Source organism: Perca flavescens, chromosome 4 (assembly GCF_004354835.1).
Source record: "Perca flavescens isolate YP-PL-M2 chromosome 4, PFLA_1.0, whole genome shotgun sequence".
In the NCBI taxonomy this organism is placed as follows: Eukaryota; Metazoa; Chordata; class Actinopteri; order Perciformes; family Percidae; genus Perca; species Perca flavescens.
In genome coordinates, this window is record NC_041334.1 from 33367807 (window position 1) to 33394374 (window position 26568).

At 42.4% G+C, this 26568-nt stretch overlaps 1 protein-coding gene across 2 annotated transcripts in view; it reads left to right on the forward strand.

Moving 5' to 3' along the window:
- The first annotated feature begins 1461 nt into the window (after window positions 1-1461).
- fgd5a (FYVE, RhoGEF and PH domain containing 5a) overlaps window positions 1462-26568 on the forward strand; it is a 36312-nt gene continuing 11205 nt past the window's right edge. For both annotated transcript variants that reach the window (XM_028576387.1, XM_028576388.1), the window contains exons 1-11: window positions 1462-1729; window positions 3577-6313; window positions 12286-12403; window positions 13638-13696; window positions 14080-14110; window positions 16922-17073; window positions 18171-18327; window positions 22741-22831; window positions 25346-25396; window positions 25585-25643; window positions 26384-26455. In XM_028576387.1, the coding sequence (XP_028432188.1) occupies window positions 1720-1729; window positions 3577-6313; window positions 12286-12403; window positions 13638-13696; window positions 14080-14110; window positions 16922-17073; window positions 18171-18327; window positions 22741-22831; window positions 25346-25396; window positions 25585-25643; window positions 26384-26455 (3537 nt within the window). In that variant the 5' untranslated portion in view covers window positions 1462-1719. The remainder of the gene's footprint in view (window positions 1730-3576; window positions 6314-12285; window positions 12404-13637; window positions 13697-14079; window positions 14111-16921; window positions 17074-18170; window positions 18328-22740; window positions 22832-25345; window positions 25397-25584; window positions 25644-26383; window positions 26456-26568) is intronic.

A 26568-nucleotide genomic window follows, 5' to 3' on the forward strand; every position in this document is an offset into this window, starting at 1 on the left:
AAACACCATGGGCACATCTTCAACAGAAATAATTTCAGTAGCATGCTTAATAATTTAAGAATTGTATCATTACACGCACCAAACATATTTATTGTTTAATGAGATGACCGTCATGCAACTGCAAAGATAACATGAGGTGATTATGACATTAACTCTCTCTAAACACCTCTTTGAGTCTGACAGAGCTCAGCACCTGCAGCAGAGCTTCATCCTTCCTGCACCAAACCATCTGGAATGGGAATTTTGCTGTGTGTAATGTATGGGTCTGTATGCTGCTGCAGCAGTCAGGACCAGAGCCCTGTGGTGATAGAGCACAGCTGATTCTTTTGTTGTGCTTCTCTACTCTATCACTATCTTTTTTTAAACTCTGCTGTAAAAATCCCAGAAGTATGCTCCATTGTTTGACCTTCAGCGTGTGGGTGTTGGGAGCTGACAAATCAAAGACCCCTTGTGGGCGACGATCCCAGCCTCCCCCTGTGTTGCACAAGGTGCCTCTGTCCTTGAAAGCACATAATGAGTCCCGGACTAAAGCTGGTCAAAGTTTGTCTGTTCCTCGAACCATCAGGCTCTGCACAGCATCAGTCAATCAGCTCTGTTAGAGGTTACCTAAGGGGTTAACATCACCTCCCCATCTGTTGCTAAGGAAGTGTTGCCTGTTGTGCAGGAAACAGGGAGAGTGGTTTCCTGTTATGAAGAGAGGTTTTTAAAGGCTTGCATTCATTCAATCATGCAACAGATGCCTGGGCCAGGAAGCCTGGCCAATAGCAAAAGCTTTGGTGTCCTACAGAAACTGTATTTGGAAACTGCTTTTAGGAACCTTTCTATGCACTGTTCTGGTTCAGGAAATAATACATGAGCAAAAACACGCTGGAGAAAACACTGAGAAGAATATTTTTCTAAATATATTTCTAAATATCTGATATATATACTGTGTACTTCTCTCTAGCTTACATTTTCCAGTCATTCTAAGCATGAAAAGTACGTTATGACACAGTTTACCAGCTCATGTAACTGTGGATCTTAACTTTCCAACTGCTGTCAATCAGTGAAGGGACCTGCACCATGCACCGAACCAACAGATATTTGATTGGAAAAGAAAAAAAAAAATCTTTGTGCAAAAACAGTAGCTGCAGATTTAAAGCTGCCCATCAGCACAATCAACCATTATTGGCTTATAGTCTCCTCCGTTACGTTCCAAATCTCTCACTCTGAGTGGATTTGGTCTCTAGAATATTGCATCTGTGGAGCAGTGTCCTGAAACAAAACATGACCAAATGTGAATAAAAATAAATAAATAAAAATAAAAAAGATGTAACGCTGTGCATTGCAAAAATGAAACATATAGTGGGTTTGGTTTGCGCTCCGTGTCCGCGCCGTGCTGTAGGCTCGGCTAGTCCTGCCTCAGGAAGCACCAAGCAGCACCTCCCGTTTCCACACAGGAGCGCACCAGTTTACTGTAGCATCACCACTGGAGATGCACGCCGCTTAAAAGCTCAGCTGACACTCTGCGAACACTGCCGAACTAGGGGCGTCTTCCACAAGTAGGCTCACACTGGAGAAAACCAAGACGATAATGGTCAACAAGTCTTCCTTTACCACTTGATTTTTCCCGCATTGTGTTTGTATCTGGATTAAGTTTCCACGTCATTTCGAGGGACGCGGTCGGTGTGGGGAAACATGAGGATAACTGTCTGTTCCCGAGGATGATGATGGTCCACAATGAACGCAGGTTAGTTGTTAATCTTTTATATTCCTGTAAAGAGTCCAGAAATCAAACTTTAAATGTTTTACAGCAAACAAAGTGAGACGGCGTGGGTGTGTGTTCATGTGTTAAATGTGTAAGTGATGGGGGTGGTAATTAATTTAATTGGTTGATTCTATCTGAAAGCCTATTTCATCTGTTTATTTTCCACCCATTTGACATACAAATTGATATTTATTGCAACTAAATGCAACCTGTTGTAGTGTTTCAAATGAGTTATTCCATAGGTAAAATGAAATAAACAGAGCTATGGATTAATTGCTACTTGGATTTTCATGGAAATTATGTTAATAGTTTTCCCATAACAGCAATGATAGTGAGATGAATTTGTATACAGACATTTGTTTAAATCTATAGTAATGGATAAAGTTGCAATAAAGTTGGGGGGGGAGGGGGGGTCTGTTCTAGGATTAGTAGACTAATAGGGTTAGGATTATAATCATTGTCTGTGAAAATAGACAGAGCCTTTGTTGGAAGGTAACGTCAAGTGCAGTGTCCTGTGAATTTAAGTGAAAGTGGTGAAAATGATAATGAAGATGTGATTTCTGTCAAAGGAAATCTTTATTTTGAAAATAATGTCCTATTTTGTTTTTTTCTGATTAGTCACTTTGGATTTTAGACAGGTTGTTAAGGTTTAACGAGAGGCATTTCATGATGAGGACACAGTTTGAGTTGATATCCTGTGAGTTTGGCACAACCAAGGTCCCGTCTATCTCTTCCTTTGTTTTTCAAACATTTGTTTTAATTGAATTCTTGTTGCATAATTCATATCCTGTTTTTTGCAGTTGGGTGCATTGTCAGACTGGGACCCTTGTTTTCTCTACCAGTTTTATTGTTCTTTGAGTTACTCAAAGGACCTTTTCAGCAGAAAAAAAGTGTGCGTGTGTGCATATATGTGTGTGTCTGTGTGAGTATGTTTCGTGACAATCAGGGAAGAATGACGAGAAGGAAGTCCATTTGTGTTGTGAAAATCTGTACTCCTAGAGAGGTTCATGGAGGAGTGATGGGGGGCCATGGTGTTAATGTCCTTCCCCCCATAGACATCCTGTGTGGAGTCCAAGGAGGCGCTGCTGGAGCAGCTAATGAATCTGGAATTCTTAAAAGAAAAAAATATAATTGTGGCCAGAAAGAAATGTATGGCAATGACAGGCAGTTTCTTCAAAAACTCATATTAAACTGATGTCTAGAGAGAGAGAGACTACAAGAGAGTGAGAGAAAACACTCAGAGATAGAAAGAGTGCACACAGGGTTTAATAGGATGTGCGTCAGGGCAGGTACTAAATAACAGGAAGAGACACAGGGTGTACACACTTTGTTAAGTACGGGTGTGTTTCATGACAATTCTAAATTTCGTAAGCAGTGCTCTCTAATGACTTGACGATTTTTAACACTTAACTAAATGTAAAGTCAAAATTGAAAAGCAAGATGCTCAGTGTCAAATTTAAATACAGATAACGCATTTTTGGAGCAATAACAAAATCATCTTTAAAGTTTTTGATGACAGTTAGCCAATCATTTGTTAAATCTAATTCTGCTATTTTTGTCCAACCTGCATGTGTCATTTCCCAGACAGGGAGATGTTATTGTTCCTCCTCTAAGTACCCTGTGGCTCTGTTGTTTTTCCTGCTGATAATGTCCCCTGCAGCATTCTGCATGTCACTGACTATTGTACAGGATTTGACTTCCTCTTAGCATTCTATATCAAAACAGGACCCACATATATTTATATTCAATATTAGGTAAAACAGAAGAACTGAAAATATCAAATTGCTTTTACTTTTATTCTAATTAACTTTTTTTTTCTCTTTGCACAGATTTTCAAAATCCAATGCAAGTCCCTCGACCACAGGTTCGCAGTCATCTGACCATCAAAGTGCAGTCCAAACTGATGTCCAGGCCGTGTCTCCCTGTCCGTGGTCCAAAACCTCCTGTCGCCCCAAAGCCCAGACCCCTGTATGAGCCTCACACACAAGAGGAGCTCTGCCCCCCACAGAGCCTGAGTAACGGAGACCTGGCTCACTGTGATGGGGAGACAGAAGATTTGCAGGAAATGGCTGAGGAGAATCAGGACAAAGAGGAGAAAAGTGAGGCAGAGGACTGGGTTAATGGCCGTGGCACCGGACACAATGACGAAGAGGAAATAGCAGAAAGAGAAACTGAGGACGAAACAGAAAAAGAAGAAGACATATTTGATAATGATGGCGACAGCATAGGCTCTCAGGACACAGTCAAAGCAGATGATGGTTCTCCTGATGACACTACTGAGGATGAAAACACTGACAATGACTTGAACCAGCCTGAAGGTGGCAATCACACTGATGAAATGGAGGATGAAACAGGAGAGGAGGCAGAAGAGGAGGAACAGAGTTTTAGTGAAAAAATTGAAATTGTTTGTGACTCTACAGGACACTCAGACGAACAAAATCTTGATCACATCAGTCAGGGTGATAAGGACAATGACACTGGACGTAATGAAGTTGACAGTGAACAAAGTGAGGACTGTGTGCACTCTGATTTACACACAGATGAGACCGAGCTGGAAGCTGGAGGATTTGCATTTAGATTCAGCATGCTTCCAACTGTAACTGAAGAGTATCCCTATGATGTGATTGGCCCCACAGATGATGCTAGTGATACATGTGAGTCATGTGACACAGCTGAAACAGGGGAAACAGGGGTATGGCAACCAGAACGGGCCACCAAGGACCTCTCTGGCTGTTTTCGATTCACATCCAGCACTGAGGATGTGTTTGGGCCTTATGCAGTCATTGAAGCTGTTCTGCCAGATATGACTGGCACCGCTGATCCAGAGTGGAGTCAGGATGATCCGGATGAGAAACCTTCAAATGAACTGCAAGCAGCAGGTGCTTCTAACCAGGAACCTTACTATGTGTCATCAGATGACGTGGAAAAGCTAGAGGATAAGCAAGCCCTGTCAGAACAGGGTGAGATTGAGGAAGGCACAGAGGAGTTGAATCAACACAAAGACAAAGCAAAAGACAGTGAGTCAACAGATGAGTATGCAAACATTGACGATTCCCTCTGCCTTCAAGCAGAGGATGAGCGGTTGGAATGTGTCTCATCGGAAGACTATGTCGAGATAGGCGATGATGACGAAGAGGAAGAAACAGAAAAGAAACATATCAAAGGAAAAACTGCAAAAGAGAGAACAGCTAAACGAGAGCAGGCTTTCCTCAGCCAGCGATCAAGCTGCCAGCCTCGCCTCAGGTTGTGCAACATCACAGTGCCAGCAGACCTAGAAGTAGGCCGCACCCCTGAGCTCACCAACAGGGTGGTGTTTGCCCACACCACTGAGGCCTTTGAAGAAGACATTGAGGAACTAGACTGCCATATTGTGCCTTACTATGAGGACACAGACTCGGACAGTGAAGAGCATATATACGAAGAGGCAGGGTTTGACTCAGAAGGGGAGAACTTTGTGACACTTGATCGGAAGACTATAGTCACCCGATCACGCTCTTATTCTGGGAAAGTTACGGGTTATGTCCCAGAAACTGTGCCAGAGGAGACAGGGACAGAGTACCAGACTCATGACTACTGCACAGTGGCCTTAGATAAAAACAGTGAACCACTAAGCCATTCACAGCCGCCTGGGGTCAACTGTTTAATCCCGTCTATGAAGTCTCGCCGCTTCTTGTTTTATTCCCGGTCTGCAGAGGGTCCAGAATTGACATTGACCACTCCCACAGAGATCAACAACTCTCTGAAGGATGACATCAGGATGAAGAGGAAAGATGATACTCTTTCACTCCCATGTGTCATAAGCTCTTCTGGAAGTTTTTCCCAGCGTAGCCATCGATCATCCAGTGGGGTTTCCACACCAACCTCTCTAGTGGACATCCCACCACCCTTTGAGCTGGCATACATCACTAAAAGACCAGTCACCAAGAGTTCCCCATCCCTCCTGATCCAGCATGAACCCAATGACATACCTAAAAAGAAGTCCTCCTTCAAGCGCTTCCTGGCGCTCAAGTTCAAGAGGAAGACTGATTCGAAGGGTTTCAGTGATGGAAGCGTCCGCTCTTCACGATCTTCCTCAGAGTCCAGCCATCACGGCCCAGCAAGATTCATAGAGCTTGATTGCAGAAGCACTGGCAGCTCTCCTCAGCTTCAGTCCCATATTGTGAACCCCCAGCAGCGTCCTTTAGACCTGCCATCCCCATTTTTCCTCCACAAAGACCACCAGAGGAGAAAAGGAGACCTCAAAGCTTATGGCAGAGGCGTCTCCAGAGTGGAGTCCTTCGAGGAGCGTTCTCGGCGCTCCGCCATGCCACTGCCTTTGACCAAACCCCGCTCCATCTCCTTCCCCAGTGCGGACACTTCAGACTATGAAAACATCCCAGCCATGAGCTCAGACTATGAGAACATCCAGATCCCAGGCAGACCCACCAGGTCCCACACTGTCACTGAGTTTTTTGAGGACCCAAATCGCACTACAGTTGCCTGCAATGAGAATGATGGCTATGTGGATATGAATAGTTTCCCTGGGATTGACAGCATAACCCAGACATCGAATGCAGACTCTGAAAGGTATTGTAAAAGCTCAATAAAGTTAAAATGGCTTTATATAATTCCAAGCAAACCTGAAAGGGTTGATTCACCCAAGTTACAAAAAACATGCGTTACCTTACTTTACATGTTTTACCTTGACTCTACTGTAGTGGTACTGTATCTAGCCATACAGGTAATTTTGTTTTATTTGCCCAGGTTTTGAGATACCTTTCTCTGAAATTTCTGCTGCAAACTGCAGAAATCAAATAGAAATGAATAAAACCAAAATTACCTGCATGGCTGGGTACCACAAACTTCGGTGTGCTGACCCATTAATGTCGTAACATCAGCACGATTCATTTTAGAGCTTACACAATTAGTCAAATAATAGAATAGTTGAATGAAACCATTTTTAATGTTCATGTTTGTAGTCTGTAGAATAAGCAAGTATGTTTATCTCTTAAAATAAATAACAACTCTTAAAATAGTCCATTGAGCTGATAAGCCTGGACCTAGCTGTTCAGAGGGGCAATCTTGACCCCTGAACCGCTGACATATATTCTATCTCAGATGAGCGGAGGGCATCTGGCTGAGTAGAATCGGATCTCCCTCTTGTAGAAAAATGTTCAGTGAGAGATGAGCAGCCTGCTATGTCAGGCATCGCTGGCTTTGGGAAGATGGACAATGCTTGTGGGAGAGCTTACTCCTGTTTTTCATTTGGTGGATTTAGAGGTCACATCTGGTGCCGCTGCTTCCAAGTCGGAGGTGATAGAACAGCTAATGGCAATTGGAAAGCTCACTGAACGCAGGTTACTCACATTAGAGAAAATCATTATGGTCTGCAATTAAAAGTGAAAAAATGTAGGGGGGTTCCTTTCACACAATGAAGTGAAGAAGGATAAAGAAAAAGTTGAGAGAGCGAGGGGAGGGGATGTGCTAGAAGAGTGAAAATACAAAGAGTAAAGCGATAAAAGTCATATAGAGGTGGGGGAGGGAAAAGTAAGAATAGGAGAAAGGGAGCAAGAGCAGCTCTGGTGTAATTGCTCTCCTGTACCTGACACTTATTGTTAAGTTTAGGAGGGCTTTTATTAAAGTAGCTCTCTCCCGAGTGCTTCTCTTTCATTGGACCCTTAAGGGTTGCAGGATTTACTGCAGTGTGTGATAGAGTGAGGAATCACTGCGGTCAGACTGTATCAAATTACCCCGGCCTGTGCCACAGCTTTAGCCAGGCTGGGCTACAGTCTTTCCCCAGTCTTAATAAAATAGTTGTGTTTGATGACCTGTGTGTAGTCAAAGAGATAGGTCATTACCAAGAGCTTCTTAAAAGGCTTACATTTTCCATTTTATTTAGCAGATACTGTCTTTCATATATATTCTGCCTTACACAAAGAAAGCTTGTCTCCTCCAGACATTCTGTGCAACACTGTGCTGTGATTTCCTTACTGTTTATTTACAGTGTATTTACATTTGAAACACTTCCATTTCCCAGACAGACCTCAGCGATGGCTCTTTTTCTCCCAGTGATGTTATCGATGTGGCTCATTGTGTGTGTGTGTGTGTGTGTGTGTGTGTGTGTGGGAGGGGGGGTCTCACACCACTCACAGAGATGCAAAGAACCCATCTGTCCTGTAGCCTCGCCTTCACTGCATTCCCCCCGGAGATGCTTCTGTTGCCAGGGCCACTTTTTGCTGTGTGTATATGGGGTGTTTTTTTTTTTGTGTATACATGTGTGTGCATGTGTAGTCATGTGTAGTCAGTGTAGGTGTTTGTCCCTGGCTTTGTGTGTACATCTTACACTAAAGTCTGTCTGCTTGACATTGACGCTGTCGACCCACAGAGACAAAGTAGATTTTTGTGGTGAGGAAAATGACCAAATGGCCCCAGAGCACTGCACACAAAGGGACTGTGCCTACAGTAGCAGACACGCATTTTAAGGAGAACTCACAAAGCTGCTGTTCCACAGGCCTGGCTTGTTTCCACTTGTGTGATTAATGTATAGTCCCATTCAGACACTACTTTAGCACAAGCATTCAGGGTACGCAAAGAGACATGTTCATTAACAACCACAGTGTACAATGGAAAATGAACAGGCGCACTAAGGATTCATCCCAAACCGAACCAAGGTGTGTGTGTGTGTGTGTGCAGTCTCAGCAGAACTGCCATTGCCAAGTAGCCTTGTAGCAACAAATGAGCGTTGAAAAGACGTGTTAGCAGATAAAGCCCCGGATTTGTGATTGTGCTCAACTTAAGCAGTTCCAGGTAGACTTACACACCCGTAATGCAGATGGGTTGTGTTAACAGTGAACAGAGCTATAGTGGTATGTTCAGTACGATACTGCTTATGTGTGCAAAAATGTACATCTCTAGCTTACCCTTTGGTGTCAAACAGTTCAACATGAGCCTCTTCAGAGTGATGACAAAGCCCAGCCATGGCCTCTAAAACAGCTCCTCCACCCACTGTTATGTTAGCGTTAGTAGTGATGAGGGAGCCATCTTAAGTACATTGTTGTACTGGGTGGTGGCTGTGCTGTGTGGCGAGGTGGTGGACAGGGCGTGTCGTTGGCTCGCCAGGCCTGGTGCCATGCGCTCTGAGGTCATTGCCAGGTCATCCCCGGGGAGGAAGTGTCCAGCCTAGGAGCTTCCCACCAGCATGTTTACAGGAAATGCAGGACGAGGGCGGGGCTATGGCGGGAGTCAGGGAGGTGGAGACAGGAGAGGACAGATAGGATGAAGGGAGGAGAGGGGGGTTACCGTGGTGGGGTGGAGGTTCCCAGACTCTCCCTTGAACAACAAGATGAGGTGTGGTACCAACAGGAATGCCAGGTCTGCTGTTATTGTTGCTCCAGTTTGACAGGAATGCCTCCAGCCTATCGCTTCATACACCCCTGAAGTGCTCTTGGTACAGTGGCGTAAAGGATAAATCAACTGAAAACAATTGAGCAGAGGTTACAACACTGTTGCATACATTGCTGCTCATGAGTTTAGGAACCCATGCTAAAGTTGACTAAAAAGAGGAATAAAAAAATCTTCTTTTGGAAATTGATCTTAATGCCTTTATTAAAAAAATAGGAAAAAATCCAACTATTAAGGACACCAAAGTTCTTTGTGAATGAATAATGTGTCATAAATAAATAAATGTTCTTCCTTAAAATACAGGAAGTATAAGTATAGACACCCCTATGTTAAATTCCCATAGAGGCAGGGAGATTTTTATTTTTAAAGGCCAGTTATTTCATGGATCCAGGATTGCATTGAGAGATGATTTTATGGAAAGTACCCCATGTCAATCTCTACGTATGGTAGGGTATGTGATGATGTGGGGCTATTTGTGGGGCTATACTATGCAGGATGCATCGTGGATCCATGAAATAACTGGCCTTTAAAAATCTACATCTGCCTGCCTCTATGGGAATTTAACATATACTTATGGCCCCTGTATTTTAAGGAAGAACATTTATTTATTTACGATACATTATTCATTCACAAAGAAAATTGGTGTCCTTCAAGGTTGGATTTTCCTAATTTCGTAATTAAGGCATTAAGATCAATTTCCAAAAGATGATTTTTTTAATTCCTCTTTTTAGTCAACTTTAGCATGGGCTCCTAAACTCATGAGCAGCACTGTATGTGGCCCTGACTCACAGCCTGTTACATGACGTGAGGTTATTATTATCCAAAGTCGTCTTCTACCACATCACAGGTGAGGTAGCAGCAGTCAGAGCGCCAGCGTCTTCACCAATCACTTCATCAAACCTTGTCACAACTGCAGCAGCACAGCCGCCACAGGCTACATGTAATCATCAACACTAAAAGCAGCAAACAATTTAAAACTGCTCCCAATCTCTTGATTGGGGGTGGGGGGCTAATGAACCTATTCAGCTGCTCATATTTCATATACAGGCCTGTCTGATTGCACTCAATATATATTTTAATATTCAATGTTTAGCTCAATTGAATTACATATTACAGGCATCATCAAATTCACAGGGCATTGGTGGAATAAAGGTCTTTTTCACAGAGAGTCAATGTGTCCTCCTCTAAATCTCACACAGTATATTTAACTTGGCTGTGTTATAAAAGACATTACAATCTGCTAGAATAATAGCATTGCCTTAATGGTCTTAGGCTTTTACGTATTGCCATATTACAAATATCACATATTCGCAAGTTTAAATATGTAACATTATATGAAGCTGAATGGAGCTAAACAAAAGCTATATTGGGGATTTTATGGTGAGAAATGGGCTACATTGGTATAGAAGAAATTAGAACATCAACTTCAAACGTTAATGTTTTCTGTCCAAGAAAAGTGAGATGTAATTTAAAAAAGAAACTATTCCAATCTCACTATTTGAAGTTATAGTTTTTTTTAGTTTTCTGTTGGGCTTGTCTGGGAGACAGTATTATAAATTGGACACAACCCTCCATTACAGCACAGAAGGTGTGTTTTCGGACCTTGCGCTTGTTGATGGTCAAGTGTGAAAAGGTGAAGGTGAGAATCCGTGGTGGCGCATTTCTCTTGGACATATGAAGGAATTCCCCTGTAGAATAAATCAGAACTCAAGAATGAGTTAAAAGAAGACCCATCCCTCCTGTTCTCTTTCTCTCCCCAACATCACCAAGGAGCCCACACCAAGTTGATCTGTCTGCTCTGAGGTCAGCCATGATTAATGGCCTATTTGTGCTTTCTTCAGCCCACCCAATAGGGGTGCGCGTGCGTGCGTGCGTGCGTGCGTGCGTGCGTGCGTGCATGCGTGCGTGTGTGTGTGCGTGTGTGTGAACTTCATGAAGTAGTGCGTCTGAATGAAGATGAAGTCCAGTGGCGGCAACTCTGTTAACCTTTGGTCTTCTAATAGCCATCTACTCTTTGCACACACAGGGGGCTTTTTAAGAACATCAGGACAAACATTCATTATTGTCTGTAAAATGCCAGAACAAAAGAAAAATAAATCACAATTTCTCATAATCCCAATGCCCTAAAGCCCTATGTCATGTATTTAAATTGCTTTTTTAGTTGCCTGACAGGCAATAAAACAAGAAAACCAAATACCCTAATAACAAAAACAGCAAATTGTCCCAATTAAGAAGCTTGAACCAGAGAGTGTTTGACATTAGTGCTTGAAAGAGGACTTACAGTAAAACGATGAATTGATGATTGGCAATTATTTTTTTGTTGATCGACTAATCGATTAATGGACTAATCTCTGCAGCTCTAGATAGGAACATATGCATATGTTTGTTTGACAATTTGAGGGAAAGTCCTTATAAAATATTTCCCCCATTTCTGGAGCAAGAGCAAGAATTTGTTTAACATAAACCATTCTGCACAGATGAGGTAGAAATACAGTATGTCATAGAGAAAGTGGACACATTGCATCGCAAGTATGCAATGCAACCTTTCCATTTCTGGTGAAACCTGCTGCTATATGACAACTATATGACAAGCTGTCCCATAGCTGTCAGCTGCTTTGACAATACTTGTTATCCTGTTATAGTGGCAAAATGAATTTGGTCAAACATACTGAATGGGTCTTTAATAATTACCACGGGTAGCAATAAAAGGGATTACATGTGAAATGACCTACAGTGTGCCCCCCTTGGGTACAGCAGCACACAAAAGGATTACCAGTGTACGAACACAACTGTGCCATCTGTTAGATGAACTAATGATGAAAGAGATTAAAGTGTGCCACTGGAGGACTCCATGTGAGGAGTGGAAATGTTCAGAGACACACACAGGAAAAGGAAAAACCTATATTTATAGGGGACTTATTGCTCAGTGTTTTGAGAATATGCTGCTGCAACGATTTACTATAAATGTGCTATTTGGAATTAGTGTCATCAATGCCTTCCTGCATTCCCAATTGCAAATAGTCAGTGTCTTTATTTAGAGTTAAAGCAGTGCTATACAGCGCATACTATAGTGTAGATGTTGTGATAGTATTATATATTCATATTTCAGTACCAGTGCTGTTTGGCTGTAGTCATGCTGTCTTTTCCTCCCTTGGCAGTGCCTACACAGAGCCTTTCCCATTGAACCCCGTCTCTGCTGGGCTGTCAGCGGACGAGGACCACGGGCGTACTTCAGAGGAGGAAGAGGGGGTGGCTGAGCAGAGTTATGATCGACAGGTGAGATATGGGATACAGAGACAAATGAAAGCAGGGTGGAAGGTGGTTAATTCAATCCTCCGAGCTCCCAACTGGAGGACCAAATCAACACAATGAGCAACCTATTAATAGGCCCTAGATTGGAATTGGTTGTCGGATTTGACTAAAAATGACATCATAACATAAGATAGTAGGAGTGAATAACAGAACCTAATGGCAATTACTGTACACGTCTCTATGGGAGGATGCTTTGAAACTGCTGTGGCTTTATCTTCTGTGGAGTAGGGCTGTTCCCTCTTAGTCTATTAGTTGACTAATCGGTCGTTTTGGTCTTAGTCAACATAGATTTCTTTAGTCATGTTTTATGCTTTTTTCATGCTGAATGACTTATTTCCTAGAAACGTACGAGCACATCTCTGGTTAACACAAGAATTAAAGTGGTGCTTTTGCATGACTCTTTGCAGAGAAACTCAGATTTACAGATCTCTCAATTAAATCAACTAATCCATTAGTCGATACAATTTAATGAGTGTTAGTCGACTAAGAATTTCTTCAATCGACCACAGCCCTACTATGGAGATATCAAGCTTGTTGAAATGTATCACCTTAAACTCCCCAGACTTCTGTAGAATAAAAGGCAGCCATTTTACAGTAACCCCATTCTTCCTGCTACCATAATAATATCAGACCACAGCTTCCACAAAGCGACACGCATTTCCTTGTTTTCTTCTTCTTCAAAGAAAAAATACAATAAATTGAGGAAAAAAGCAGGGAGGGAGAGGGCCAGAGATGCATTTAATTCAACTGTGTTTCGAGGAAATCAGGATCAGTGTGATTTTAATGCAGTATTTGTGAAATGCCCCACAAAGGAAAGAATAACACTGACAATGCACAGGAGCCTTGCCGGTAAACCCCTAAATGGCTTCAATGTTATGTTTTGGCTCGGATGTTTTGAGACCCTGTGATTAGCCTCTAAATCAATGGGCAGCATTGTTGTCGCCACACACACACACAGCCTCTCATACATAATGCAGCTGAATTTAAAAGTCCCGTATTTGAGAAAGCCTTCATGTCTATGCTGCACTGTAATGAAATAATCAGTCTTATTTGACAGCAGAAATCTAACAAAAAATGTGAATTTGCTTTTCTCCTTGGTTGCTGCGTAGCTGTTCCAATTAATGTTTGAGAGGAATAAATGTCCACAGAGGGCCTTTAAACATTACCTGTGTTCCTCCCTTCCCTCCCTGTCACCCAGATTGATGGCCGATCCCGAGCTTTCTACGTTGCCAAAGAGCTCGTCGACTCAGAGAGACTGTAAGTATCTGCACTCGATTCCCCCATTTGCACACTTCTCCTGCATGTCACCGCACACAAACACGCTGCATCCAAATCTGGTGTTTTGTCTTTTTATGGTCCTCTATTTGCTCTCCTATTCCTTCCAACTGTATCTCTCCTGCTCCAAAGCTAATTCATCGTGCATGCAGAGTAACTGACAGCTAATTATACAAGTGTCTTGTGTAACTTATTAAACACACCGGCTTTGCCCTTGCCCCGTTACACAATTACCATTCTTGTGATGTAGTTTTCTCATCGTGCATAATTTAGATAATTTAATTAGTCTTGTAGAAGGATGATCGTAGTTGTGTATAAGGTTGTAAATTCCTTTTCACAGTTTAATTAAATCTCTTGTTTTCCAGACACGTCAGTGCACTCAAGTACCTTCAAGAGGTAAGAATACTTTCACTACCACGCCCATAAGTGTGGCACATTAGCTTTAAATGTCTCCTGCTTTAAGGCTTTATATTAAACTTTATTGAAAACCTACTGATAACATCATATCCTGTGCGTCTGCTCCCTAGTCTCTGTCTCTCCCCCCTCCCTGTTGTAAGGCTCTGCTAAGGTTTATCAGTGTTGTTGCAGCAACATCTACTTCCTGGTCTTGACAAAGTTGATATATTGCACTCTGGAGTGGTCAGTTGTAAGATGACGCAGCGTGTGTACACCAGGCACTGTTACTGATGCTGTCCTTGTATGCTTACTCAACTGATATGTGTACTGATATGTATTCTCAAGCAACCCAGCTGTTGTGCCGCCTAAAGGTCACAAAAAGGCTGTTGAGGCCTTTTATAGTGGTTGTATCGGTATCGGATGCACGGTTTAAGCTCTTATGACCAGGTTAGCCATAAAATGGAGAATTCTCCGCTCAGTAGAGTAACGAGTGTAGTTAATGCAGGACAGAGGATTTAAAGGTGAGCCTGGGGTAAGCCTCTCGAGGACAGCAATGCATCACTCCCAAATGTTGTCATCTATTTCCATCATTTCTCACTCACTGCCTGTCAAAACAAGACCACATCCCTGCAGGGTTAGCAACAAAGGAGGATATTAACCAAAAAATACCACATAAATTACATTGAAACAGTTAAAACAATTATTTAATTTCAATCAAAAAGGAAAGTCATACAGGAGAGGTCAGATAGGTAACACCTTTTAAAGAATGGTGTGGAAGAGTTGCTATTAAGGTGATGGTTTTTCCAGTACGAATCTGACAGGTAGAGTCATTGAACCCAGAGAAGCCCATCAGTCAGCCTCTACCTTATAACCTTGAATAAGGTCATAACCTGAATTTCTTAAGTGTGCCCCTCTCCATGATTTATGAAACCTGCTTTGGGTACAGAAGCTGCTGCTTTGTATAATGTGTAATTTGATGCCACTAAACAGCAAGCAATGCAAATATTATACAATGGACGCCTCTAATAATCATAAATCTGCAATGTCATCATGGTGCTCAATTATACTAATTAGCTGCATGCCAAACAGAAACATATGTTGCAAGTCAATATGGGCATCAGTGCTTCAGAAGTGACATGTTGACAGTGTAGTTAGAACCACTGAATCTGTTTTTCAGTATAAATAATGTGCTTTCACAAATTCTCACTATGAATGATAGTGAGTTTCCTTGGCTTGCGCTCTTCTTCAGTGTTACCATGCCACCTAATTTAATCTTTTTGCCACCTTTCAAAGGTGACATTGAGAGCTTTTTTTATCTTGCTGTTGCATAATGCATAGGTGCTAGTGTTAGGGTCTTATTATTCTTCAAACTTCAAACTGTGATGTGTTGAGATATTAGTTACCGTTTCATGCAGACTGATGTCATAATTAGCATGAAACTGAGTTATTCTGCTGGGAAACAACATGCCCAAACATGGGGGAAAAAACAGGAGTAGCGCTAAATGAGAGGCACACATGAGCTATTGTTCCATTGTTTGATAAGGAATAACAAGAATACAAAGAATTTCCAGACCCTGTCTCCACATAGGAAGGGAGGACATGCTCCTCTTCTAAAGGACTTTCCCTATAACAGCTTCAACATATGAGACTCAGGCTTATTATTTTTTCTCGTTTGTAACCTGTGACCTCTGAACAGATTCTCTGTGCTGAGTTATGACCGAGCATGACTGGCTGCTCAACCAACGGCTTAACGTTGCTTCTTGACCTGCCTTACGTGAGGCAAATAGGGATAAGGTGGAGCGTGGATCGGGTGAAATGGATTTGTGTTGTTGTGTGTGTGTGTGTGTGTGTGTGTGTGTGTGTGTGTGTGTGTGTGTGTCTGGTGTGTGTGTGTGTGTGTGTGTGTGTGTGTGTGTATGTGTGTGTACCTGGGAGTAAGAGGTCAACCAGAGCCGTTAAAGTAGCTGTTCTTCGCGGCAGATGTGATGAATGTTAAATGTTAACACATACGCGATTGATTGCGCATGATGAACGGCATGTTCTGAAGCGCCCAGTGTCATCACATCAGGTCGCGGCCGACTGGGACAACTGTTGTTTTATGACTGTGCTTTACTCAGAACTAGAATAGATGGGCTCCCGACACTCATTCCTTACGGACACACAAAGGCTTTATGATGTTATGATGTTAGTTAGCCAGACAGCTTGGCCCACAGAGAAAAACAGAGATTTTTAAAACATCGTTTGTTGACTCCGCACCTACTTTTATCTATTTTTGTCTTCATTTGCTGAGTAGATAAATAACCTCTCCCCTGGTTTTTTGCTCCCAGGTGACATAACTCCTCATATTAGTCCTCTTAGTCTCTGACACTGCAGCTCTTAATGCCTGCTGCTTATGTTTTATGTGTGCTGAATGGACTTCAGTGGACCTGAATGTCTACAGAGAAATGAAAAGTGGGCACTATGTACAAAACAGCATTGTGTTATTGAGTACCAAGGTCTTTATGCAACAGCACCTGGTGTGTAACTCTTGTGCAAGCAGTGCCGCCTTTCCTGAGTGCCTGGACAGAGCCCAAAGTGGCGGGGAGTCACTGAGGTGATTCGAAGGGGCTGTGGCAGGAAGGATGTTTAGGAGGATCTGACCTTCCTTCCTTCCATTTTTCTCCAATTTTCATTCCTCTATGACTTTATTTTCTCCTGCACTCCCTCACTTTCCCCTTTCATCCTAACAACCATTTGCTTCATTCCTTTCTACCACACGTTTTTGTCTTCTTAAAAATCTCCTACAAACCTTTTTTTTCCCTCTCCCTGCAGGACTTTAGGTCAGCAGTGACAGAGGCAGTGGGTGAGGAAAGGGAGCCTGTGCTGGAGGCGCAGAAGTTAGGAGAGATATTGGGCGTGCTCCCCCAGGTCTACGCTCTCCACAGCAGCATCCTTACTGAGCTGGAGGAACGCATAAGTCAGTGGTAAGAAACACACTATGGTCATTCTTATATTTGGTGCTTTTTTTAAGGGCTAGATTTACATTTTGGGAAATATGCATCTTTTAGAGAGTTACATGAACAATTCTAACTAAGCAGCCAGCTAGCTTAGCTTAGCATAGGGGGGAAACCACTAGCCTGGCTCTGGCTAAAGGTGAAAAGTCCTACCAACACCTCTTACGCTCACTTGTTAACACGTTTGTGCTAAGCTAAGCTAAGCTAAGCAGCTGCTGATTATATATATAAATATAAATGATACATATTTTAAAGTGACATACAAGGTAAATGACACATACAATACATAGACAAAACATGAGCGCACAAACATGTTTAGACAGTGACAGACAGTAAAGACCGTTACATACAGCATACAGCATACAACAGTTATGATGATGATGGGATAAAAGGCAGATGGAATGGTGTGTGAAAATAGAGTATATGTCATGTGTAAGTGTATAAATGTCGGGGTGTTCGAAATATAAGGACGGTAGACATGTATGTGTTTGGAGATCTTAAGTAGGTTGACAATTGTGATGGAGGCAATAATAAGGAAGATCAGAGAAAATCAACAAACTAATTTGAACTCAAAAGAAATTATATAATAAATAGACAGATATGATATATTGGATTTTCTCATCTAACTCTCAGCAAGAAAGTGAAATGTCAAACTATTCCTTTAAACATAAACAACCTAAAATAAAGTTTTTCTAGAGTTATTGTGACATTTTGAGATGTTCCTTAATCATAAAAGGGACATATGATAATTCCTAAGAGACCATATTGCATTCACCATAAATGTAGCATTTTTGTAAACTTTCCAACTTGCACAACTTAAAATGATCTCCATTTTTTTTGTTGACGGTTGTCAAACATCATTATGGAAAATGTGAGAAATGAGTAACTGGGAGAGAAGTAGACTCGCTGAGGGAAAGTGGTTACAACAACAAAATAAGTTACAGATTCTTGGAATGCTCTGTATATCATACACCTTTGGATTTATGCATTGATTTAAATCACAAACATTCACTGTGTGAAATGAGTAAAGAGAATGTACTTCATCTCTGATTTTCCTTTCTGTGTAGGGAGGAGAGCCAAAGGATAGTAGATGTGATTCTGTCACGTCGGGAGGACTTTGGGGTGTTTGACACCTTTATCTCAGAGTATGATCGCAGCATGTCCCTACTGGAGGGGAGCTGCAGTGACAACCAGGCCTTCGCCAACATCGTCAAGACATTTGAGGTAAAACACTGAACCGTCAGAATAGAACATGAGCAGATAAACAGTTAGACTTTGTGTCTATTCCCATGTTTCCCTTGTGTTGCTATGTGTCTATTATTTTACTGAGCATACTGAATGTGGGTTTGGCGCACCGCTCAATACCAAAAGATCACCTCTTCGTAGGGGAACACTGGGAGAAGTATTTTGACAGTCCCATATTCAAATGTCGGGTTCAGTTTCTCTGTTTGTGGAGGGAAAGTGAAGCCTTGTGTGTGTTTCCAGGGAGCTGAGATCCAACCTGGTATTTCTCCTGGCACTCACTCCGCGGCTCTCAACTTAGATTTTGTCATTTGGCTTCCACGGGGAGAAAATGGCCTTTCTAAAACTCCCTCTATCCCACTCCTCTCCATGGGACTGACCTTTCCACTGTCATGCTCGCATATTTTATACCCACTCAACACCAAAAACTAATTTTTTGTCCAGCATTGATCTCTTCATCTTTTTTACTCCCTGGAGAGCAGGGAAGTGGGATTTGGGTGATGGGATTGAAATTCATAAAAAATAATAATAATAATAAAATAGCTATTTCTAAAGCTGTCGCAGTAGTCCACAGATTGTGTGCCTGGTCCACTTAGGCAATACTTTATCCTCATGTTGAATAGGATTGGGTAAAGTCCAAGCTGGTAACAATGACTATTTTTTAATTAAAAGACAGTTTATTAACAGAGCCTATAGATAAGACTACAGAGATACATCAATAGATTTCTAATTTCAATGCGGCAGTGTCCTGGTCTATAGAATTGATTTACAATTTACAGAGTTGAAAATGCTGTGTAGCAGCACACAGGTCACCCTGAATAAAAATAGACAAGCCTTTCCTAGGCTTCTATTTATGTTAAACGTTGGGTTTCACAAAGCTTCCTACTCAACTCAGCACCTTTCGCCCCCCCCAAAAAATGTATGCGTTACTAGTTCCATGCTGTAATCTGATTCACTGTGAGTGGCTGACACAACGGTTCCAGGCGATTCACGTTTGATAAGAAACGGGAACGGACAAGGCACCAACTGTCTCCGCTCATGAATATTCAGAAGCAGCTGCCCCTTCCCAGCAATAATTTGGCACTTCTAGACTTTAGTGGAGCTAATGTAAATAGAAGGGAGTGGAGGTGAGAGATGAAGACTCTAAACCATCACACTGACCTTAAGTATCTTACATATACCTGGTCTACGTCAGCCCTTGATAACCTTGATCAAAGTCAATATTGTGGCACTTCATTTTAGCCTCATGAAGTTGATGTTAGTTCATTTATCACATCATAAACCACAAATTGCTATCTGGAGTAGTCATAAAATGATTAATTTGCAAAAGAAGGATAAATGTTTGCAATATATATAAACTTTATTGCAGACACAGGTCCATATAACACATAATACAATATACATAGTATAAAAAAGAGATACAAAAATACATAATAATTGCATATTAGCCTATAGGATATACAATAATGATATGATCTACGGATACAAGTAGATTTTTATTCTGCAAAAAGGTTGCTCGGAATATCCCACTCCCCATTCGTGTCCATGTAAAGACTGTGATTCCTCTTACACCCGTTAAAATTAACACCCAGGATCATATTCAATAATCTTTTCTCAGTTCACTGGCAGATACACCACACCTGCCACTGCATATACACACTGTATTTTGTATTTACATGTCCCATATTGCATATAAGCCTATCATCTGAGGTCAGTCCTCCCCCCCTCCCACACCAGGTGTGTGTGTGTGTGTGTGTGTGTGTGTGTGTGTGTGTGTGTGTGTGTGTGTATGATGGATGCTACACTGAATCAGAGCACTGCCTTGGGAATTGCAAGGTTTGTGTGACCCCAACTGTAATGAGGGAGGAGAGCCGAGGGAGAGCAAGGATCGTACAGGTCACTGGATACACTATACGTACTACTGAGAGGAACAACCGTCATTTATCTGTTGGCTGTGTGATGCTTCACAAGTGTTTATACTTCATAGGAGTGGAAATACTGATTTGAAGGTTTTTATTAACTGCTTGCAGCTCTTCTCGTGATTTTAACAATGTACATTCTTTATCAATCGCTGCCATTTTATTCTCTTTCTTTGTTTCGAGACTTGACTTAAACCCTCACCTATATCAACACATCGCTTTCTTCTCCACCCTTCATGCTCCTCAGCCTTTTTTGTAGTTACAATAAGCCAGCAGTATAAGTGGTAGTAATTTCATTGTGGATGTGGTGATGACAGTGATGAAGTAGCCACAGACCCTGATCAGATCAGAGCGAGACCCTTACAGGATTAAAGCCTCCTCTCCACAGCCACTTGCTTGTTTACCACACTATCTATAAACATTGGCCTGCACAGTGCTGTGTGTGTGTGTGTGTGTGTGTGTGTGTGTGTGTGTGTGTGTGTGTGTGTGTGTGTGTGTGTGTGTGTGTGTGTGTGTGTGTGTGTGTGTGTGTGTGTGTGTGTGTGTGCGTGCGTGTGTCCTTTGTGTGAGAGTGTTTGTGTTGTTGCACAGCACTGGTGTCTGATTGTTTTGCGGGGGCATGTCCATTCCAAATTGTGTGAATCATGTGAAATTAGTTTTATGAAATCTCTTTCCAAAGCACACCAGCTTGGATTTATATTCATGCCATGGCCCCTGTTTCTGTAAAGCATGTGTGTGTGTGTGTGTCTGTGTGTGTTTTCTCTTGTGTGCAAAGAAGCTCGGGAGGAGAGGAGGAGGCTGTGCAGCAGGTGGACGGAGAGCGATAGAGGGAGAGAGCGATGGAGTGAATTCCTTGTAAAGGCAGCTGGGCAATGAGGCAGACAGAAGCTAATTAGAGAAGCGGCCTCCTTTACAACTCCCCAATTAGATCAGTTGTGTGTGTGTGTGTGCAGGCAGCAAATCAGCTGTGCCATGACAGAGTCTGAAAAGTGTGTTTGTTTGTCCGTCCGTGCCTGTGTGTGTGTGTGCCTATGTGGTTATCTCCCAGCACGGGGCATCACACACTCCCTCTTCTTTCCTCTTCCATTTGGCTCGCTCACCCAAACAAACCACGCGCTAATTACCATCTCTGGAAAGCCACTTCCTCTGAACAAGTGTCAATTGGATGACAATTTACAAGCGGCACTTGAGGAGAGCGGATGTTCTGAAGCCAAGCAGAATTATAATAATGAAGAGCTGGTCATTATTGTACTTGATGCATCATGCAGTGATCAGGAGAGAGGGGAAAAGGGAGGAGAGGGAGACAGAAATATGAGAGAAACTCAAACAGAGGTTGTTACTGAGGACCTAAGTTAGGGAGAAAAGGATGAGACAGAAAATGTAAGGTAAACTAAAAAAGAGAAAAGAGTATTTGTGAAGGCCTCCTCATTAAAAGAGGCATCAGCTCTCTGTTATACTTTTTACTCCTGCATTCCACATTGTGATAATGAAGACAAAGAGTGGTGTGTTTAACTCCCATCCCAGCCCTTCCCCTTTACAGGCCAAATTAGTGTTATCTCATCACCAGCCCAAGGTCTGTGTGTGTGTGTATCTGCTCGTGTGTGGAGGGTTGCATCAATAATATATTGTATGTGTTTGTCAATGGTGTCTGAGATGAGCTCAGTGTGTGTCTGCGTGGGTTCTTGTGTGGGTTCTTGTGTGTGTGTGTGTGTGTGTGTGTGTGTTTGTGGTCGTGCGTGTTTGTGTGTGTGTGCGTGTGTGTGTGCGTGTGTGCGTGCTTGCATGTGTGCGCGCGTGCGTGTAAATAAAATGAAGATGCTGTTTCCTGCAGGGTGCTATCTGTGCCTCTTTAATGAAGGATAGGACTTCATTGGATTATAAAAGACTCAGACTGTGTGTGTGTGTGTGTGTGTGTGTGTGTGTGTGTGTGTGTGTGTGTGTGTGTGCGCCCAGTCCCTCGTTGCTCCTCTACCGCTCAGGGCATAAATACCTGTCAGAGACAATTAGATCCTGATTGATTTTCTAAAGCTCTCCTTGATTGTGCCAATTTCTGTCCCCTTTCACCTGAAAATGACTACTCTGAGAAAAAGAATGGGAGTTGTTCAGGTTTTTTGTGTGCTCAAAAGATGAGTGAAGGTCAGCCAGTCCGATAGTGTCCCCACGGTCACTTGTGAGCAGCATCACAGAGGTTATCTTCATATAGCTGTGGTTTTTCTGGGTGCATTTCAGGGATGCCCTTTGATGGGACATTGCATTGAGCCAGATTTTAATTCCACTGTAATATTATTTAAGAGAAATGATCAGATATCAGTGGTGTATTCAGTTAACAATTCAATAACTGAACACTAAAAATAACCTTTTTTATATAGGATACAATGTGTCAAGTTTTAAGCATGTTTTATCCGTCAAACATTTTTGTAACCCATGTAAAATTGTGATATCTATATTTACCTCTTTTAAAAATGTGTGTGTGCAGAGAAGAAGCCCAGAAGAAGCTGAAGTCCCACTGAAACACCAGCTGCTGCAGGTTATAGCGAGAGTCCTTCAATATCGAATGCTACTCACAGGTAACAAAAACACACGCACGTACTATAGTAATCTTTATCGCAAGCCCATGTAATTGCTCAATAGTGGCGATTGAGGCCAGTAGTAGCAACTATAGGACAACAACGACTGCTATAACTTAGGGTAACCGGTGGCACATGTAGAGAAGAGTCAGCTATATCGATCTAATTTCTGCTAACGTTAGCTAACTGCCACTGCCACGTTAGCTACTGTTCATCATACTAAACTAGGATGACCAGACGTCCCCGGTTTCGGTGACCTGTCCACGGCTGGAGCTTTCCCCGGAAATGTCCCCGGTTTTCACTGTGACCGACAGACCCGAAATTGGAATGAAAGAAAGAAAACATTGACCAAACGTATAGTCGCGCACCCTACACGCGCAGCCTCAAGACAGCCAGAGCAAGCGCTGCTCAGAGCTCAGAGATTTTCTAGAATGCCCATTTTACGATGCTAAAATTACTGTTTATTTACACGGAGTCTGGTGGGTTTAGCGAACGCAATTTCGCGGACTTTTTATGTTTAAAAAAGGATCTTACTCTTTAACAGAAAGGTCGACCTCCTTAGAAATCCTTTCCACAATGTTGTCAGACACTTAGAATATTAATCTGAGCCTGTCAGTGGCAAGACGAGCACTTTTATGAACAAGCTGGACAATTGACGTCCTATTAACTTACATTGTAGCTTGTTTCGCCGTTGCCGACTGTTGCGATCTCGTTTAATGCTGGACCAATGTCAAAGGAAAATATTTCCTCAATAGTTTTAATGTATCCGATACTCAATGAGCTGTTGCAGAAACAAGCCCAGCTTGAAGCAATAAAGCAAAAGCTGTCAGATAAATGTAGTGCAGTAAACATTACAACATTTCCCTCTGAGGTGTAGTGGCATACAAGTATGAAGTAGCAGCAGGGGCAATTCTAGGATCAGACCTTTAGGGGGGCTGTTGTATTGTCCATCCATCCATCTATCTTCATCCGCTTATCCGGGGTTGGGTCGCGGGGGGAGCAGCTCCAGCAGGGGACCCCAAACTTCCCTTTCCCGAGCCACATTAACCAGCTCCGACTGGGGGATCCCGAGGCGTTCCCAGGCCAGGTTGGAGATATAATCCCTCCACCTAGTCCTCGGTCTTCCCCGAGGCCTCCTCCCAGCTGGACATGCCTGGAACACCTCCCTAGGGAGGCGCCCAGGGGGCATCCTTACCAGATGCCCGAACCACCTCAACTGGCTGTTGTACTGTATTACATTTTATTGTGAAGCACTTTGCGATTTTTACCTGTGAAAGGTGCTATACAAATGAACTTTACTTACTTACTTACTCTGCCCCTAATGAGAATGTGACACGGATATAGCGTATGCAAAAGTGTTAATCTGCGCCATGAAATTACCAACTTCTTCACAACCGCACTCCTGCTCTCCCTCTGACAGCCAAAGGCATGAGTCGGGTACAACCCAACCAGAATCTAAGCTTTCCAGTGATATTAGCGCCAGTTGCTGTGACAAATGGTTTGCGAGAAAATTAACATTGAACTTACATGAAATGTTATCATATTTGCATTCTGCATAAATCTCTCCACACCCATTACTCTCTGTGAAATATCTCACAAACTCTTCACTCAACACATAATCCAGTTTTGAAATTGCAACAAAATTTGTACATGGTCTCCAACTTTGGGCCAAAATTATAATGTATTCTCATGTAAACTATTTGTGTCAGCACAGACATTTTTGTAAATTGCTTAGCCAGTGTATCCCACCATAATGGTTATTATATTGCCAGATTCCAGACAATCCCACTTACTTATATAAATCCCACTTACAAATATGAATATATATTTCTACTGGTATGCTTCCTAGTAACATTAATGCAAAAATATGAAGAAAAAACTATTCCACCTGTGTGTGCTTGGTTAAAATTCTGAAGTGCAAAATAGTTCAGGCTACAGCACAAATATTTCCATCCATAGATAAGAATAATCAAGTCTAACCTCTGAATTTATTTTCAAAGTGCACCAGATTGATGTATTTAAATGTTAAAATAGACAACATTTTCTTACAGGGGAGTATGCCAATGGACCCCCCCTAGGGGGGCTTGTGCCCCATAAGCTCTAGGTCTAGTGACGCCCCTGGGGCAGTGTCCCCATTTTACGTTTTACAAAGATAAAAACATTACCTGTCTTCTGAGATGAAAATGTCCCCGGATTTTGTCTCAGAAATCTGGTCACCTATACTAAACCCTTAACCAAGCCACAAACCGCTGAGTATATTGAACTGAGCAAGTGTGTTTTTTATTGCTCATGAATTTATGTGTAATGTATGTGGAAGAATGTGTTACTTATGTCTTTTAAAAACTATGTGTAGAGAAGACAGGAATATTAGCATAATGTTGTGGATTAGCCTTGTGCACTGAACAAGCTGTATTTTACAGAAAAAACTAAAAATTGTCACACTTTTTCTTAGTAAGCTTTGTATTGTATTTAAATGATATTTTCATATCTTGACTATTTTTCTGTCTTCTCCAGATTACCTGAACAACCTCTCTCCTGATTCTAAAGAATACGAGGACACACAAGGTAAACCTACTGAATGGAGCTCCATAAAAACCAGCGCCATAATCATGACTTTTTTTAGTCAAAGACATACTGACACTGCAGCTGCTCTACATGTATCAGGCCCTATTTGTTGAGTCACAGTCACTGAGTGTTTCTTAACTGAATTTGGGTTGCAAATCTCCCTCTTTCTTTCTCTGTTTGTGTTGCAGCTGCCTTGGTGATTGTGTCCGAGGTGGCAGACCAGGCCAATGACAATCTAAAACAGGGGGTGAGTTTACTCTGGAAACGCTCCATGTGTCTATAACATTCAGACTGTTTAGCTCCTTTTGAGTTTGATATATTCACTGCCCAGCGTGCTGTTATTGAGGCTCTTTATATTCTGCTTGGCAATGAAAGAGCAATTTCGGATGGAGATCAAGCGTGAAGAAGTTAGACAGTGGAGGTTGTCCTGTGTATTAATCCCTCTTCTAAATGGCATGCTGGAGTGAAGGAGTCTATCCCTCTTTGGTGCCGGCCTCCGCAGCTTGTTGAATAACGCAAGGGGCGAGGAAAGACGATGTCATCATACAGTCCCAGGTGTATCATTACAAAGGAAGCAGTGTAAGGGTGGACATGACTTACGCTCCCCCCTCAAACATGAGCAATTAATGAAGATAATTTACAGACCCTCCCCCACTGTGTTTCTCTCCTCACACTGTCAAGATCCCTTGTGCCTCCCTTTTGGATCGCCTCCTCTGTTTATCACACTCGCTTTTTTTTCTCCTCTATGCACATGCACCGACACACACGCACAGGCTGACTGACAGCTGAAACACAGGCTCTTCTATCTCTGTCCCCCACCCACCCACCCCCCCCCACCCCTTATTCAGTTTTCAGTATCACATCTCCTTCCGCCTCCCTCCCTTTCATTCACGAACAAACAGGGACAGTTTCATTCTTTGTCTCCTCTTCCGTCCATCACTGGATAATCTCCCTTCATCTCTACGATCTCTCTCTCTGCTCCCTCAGGAGAACTTGCTGCGTCTGGTCCACATAGAGTACAGCGTGAAGGGCAAGAGGGACCTCCTGAAGCCCGGAAGGGTGAGCATTATGTGGCCAGTGTAACTGTCTCACAGCAACACATTGTTCTGTTATGACATCAGAAGAACAGTAACTGAATGCCTTCATCGGGTCTAAAACACAGTTACCGTAAG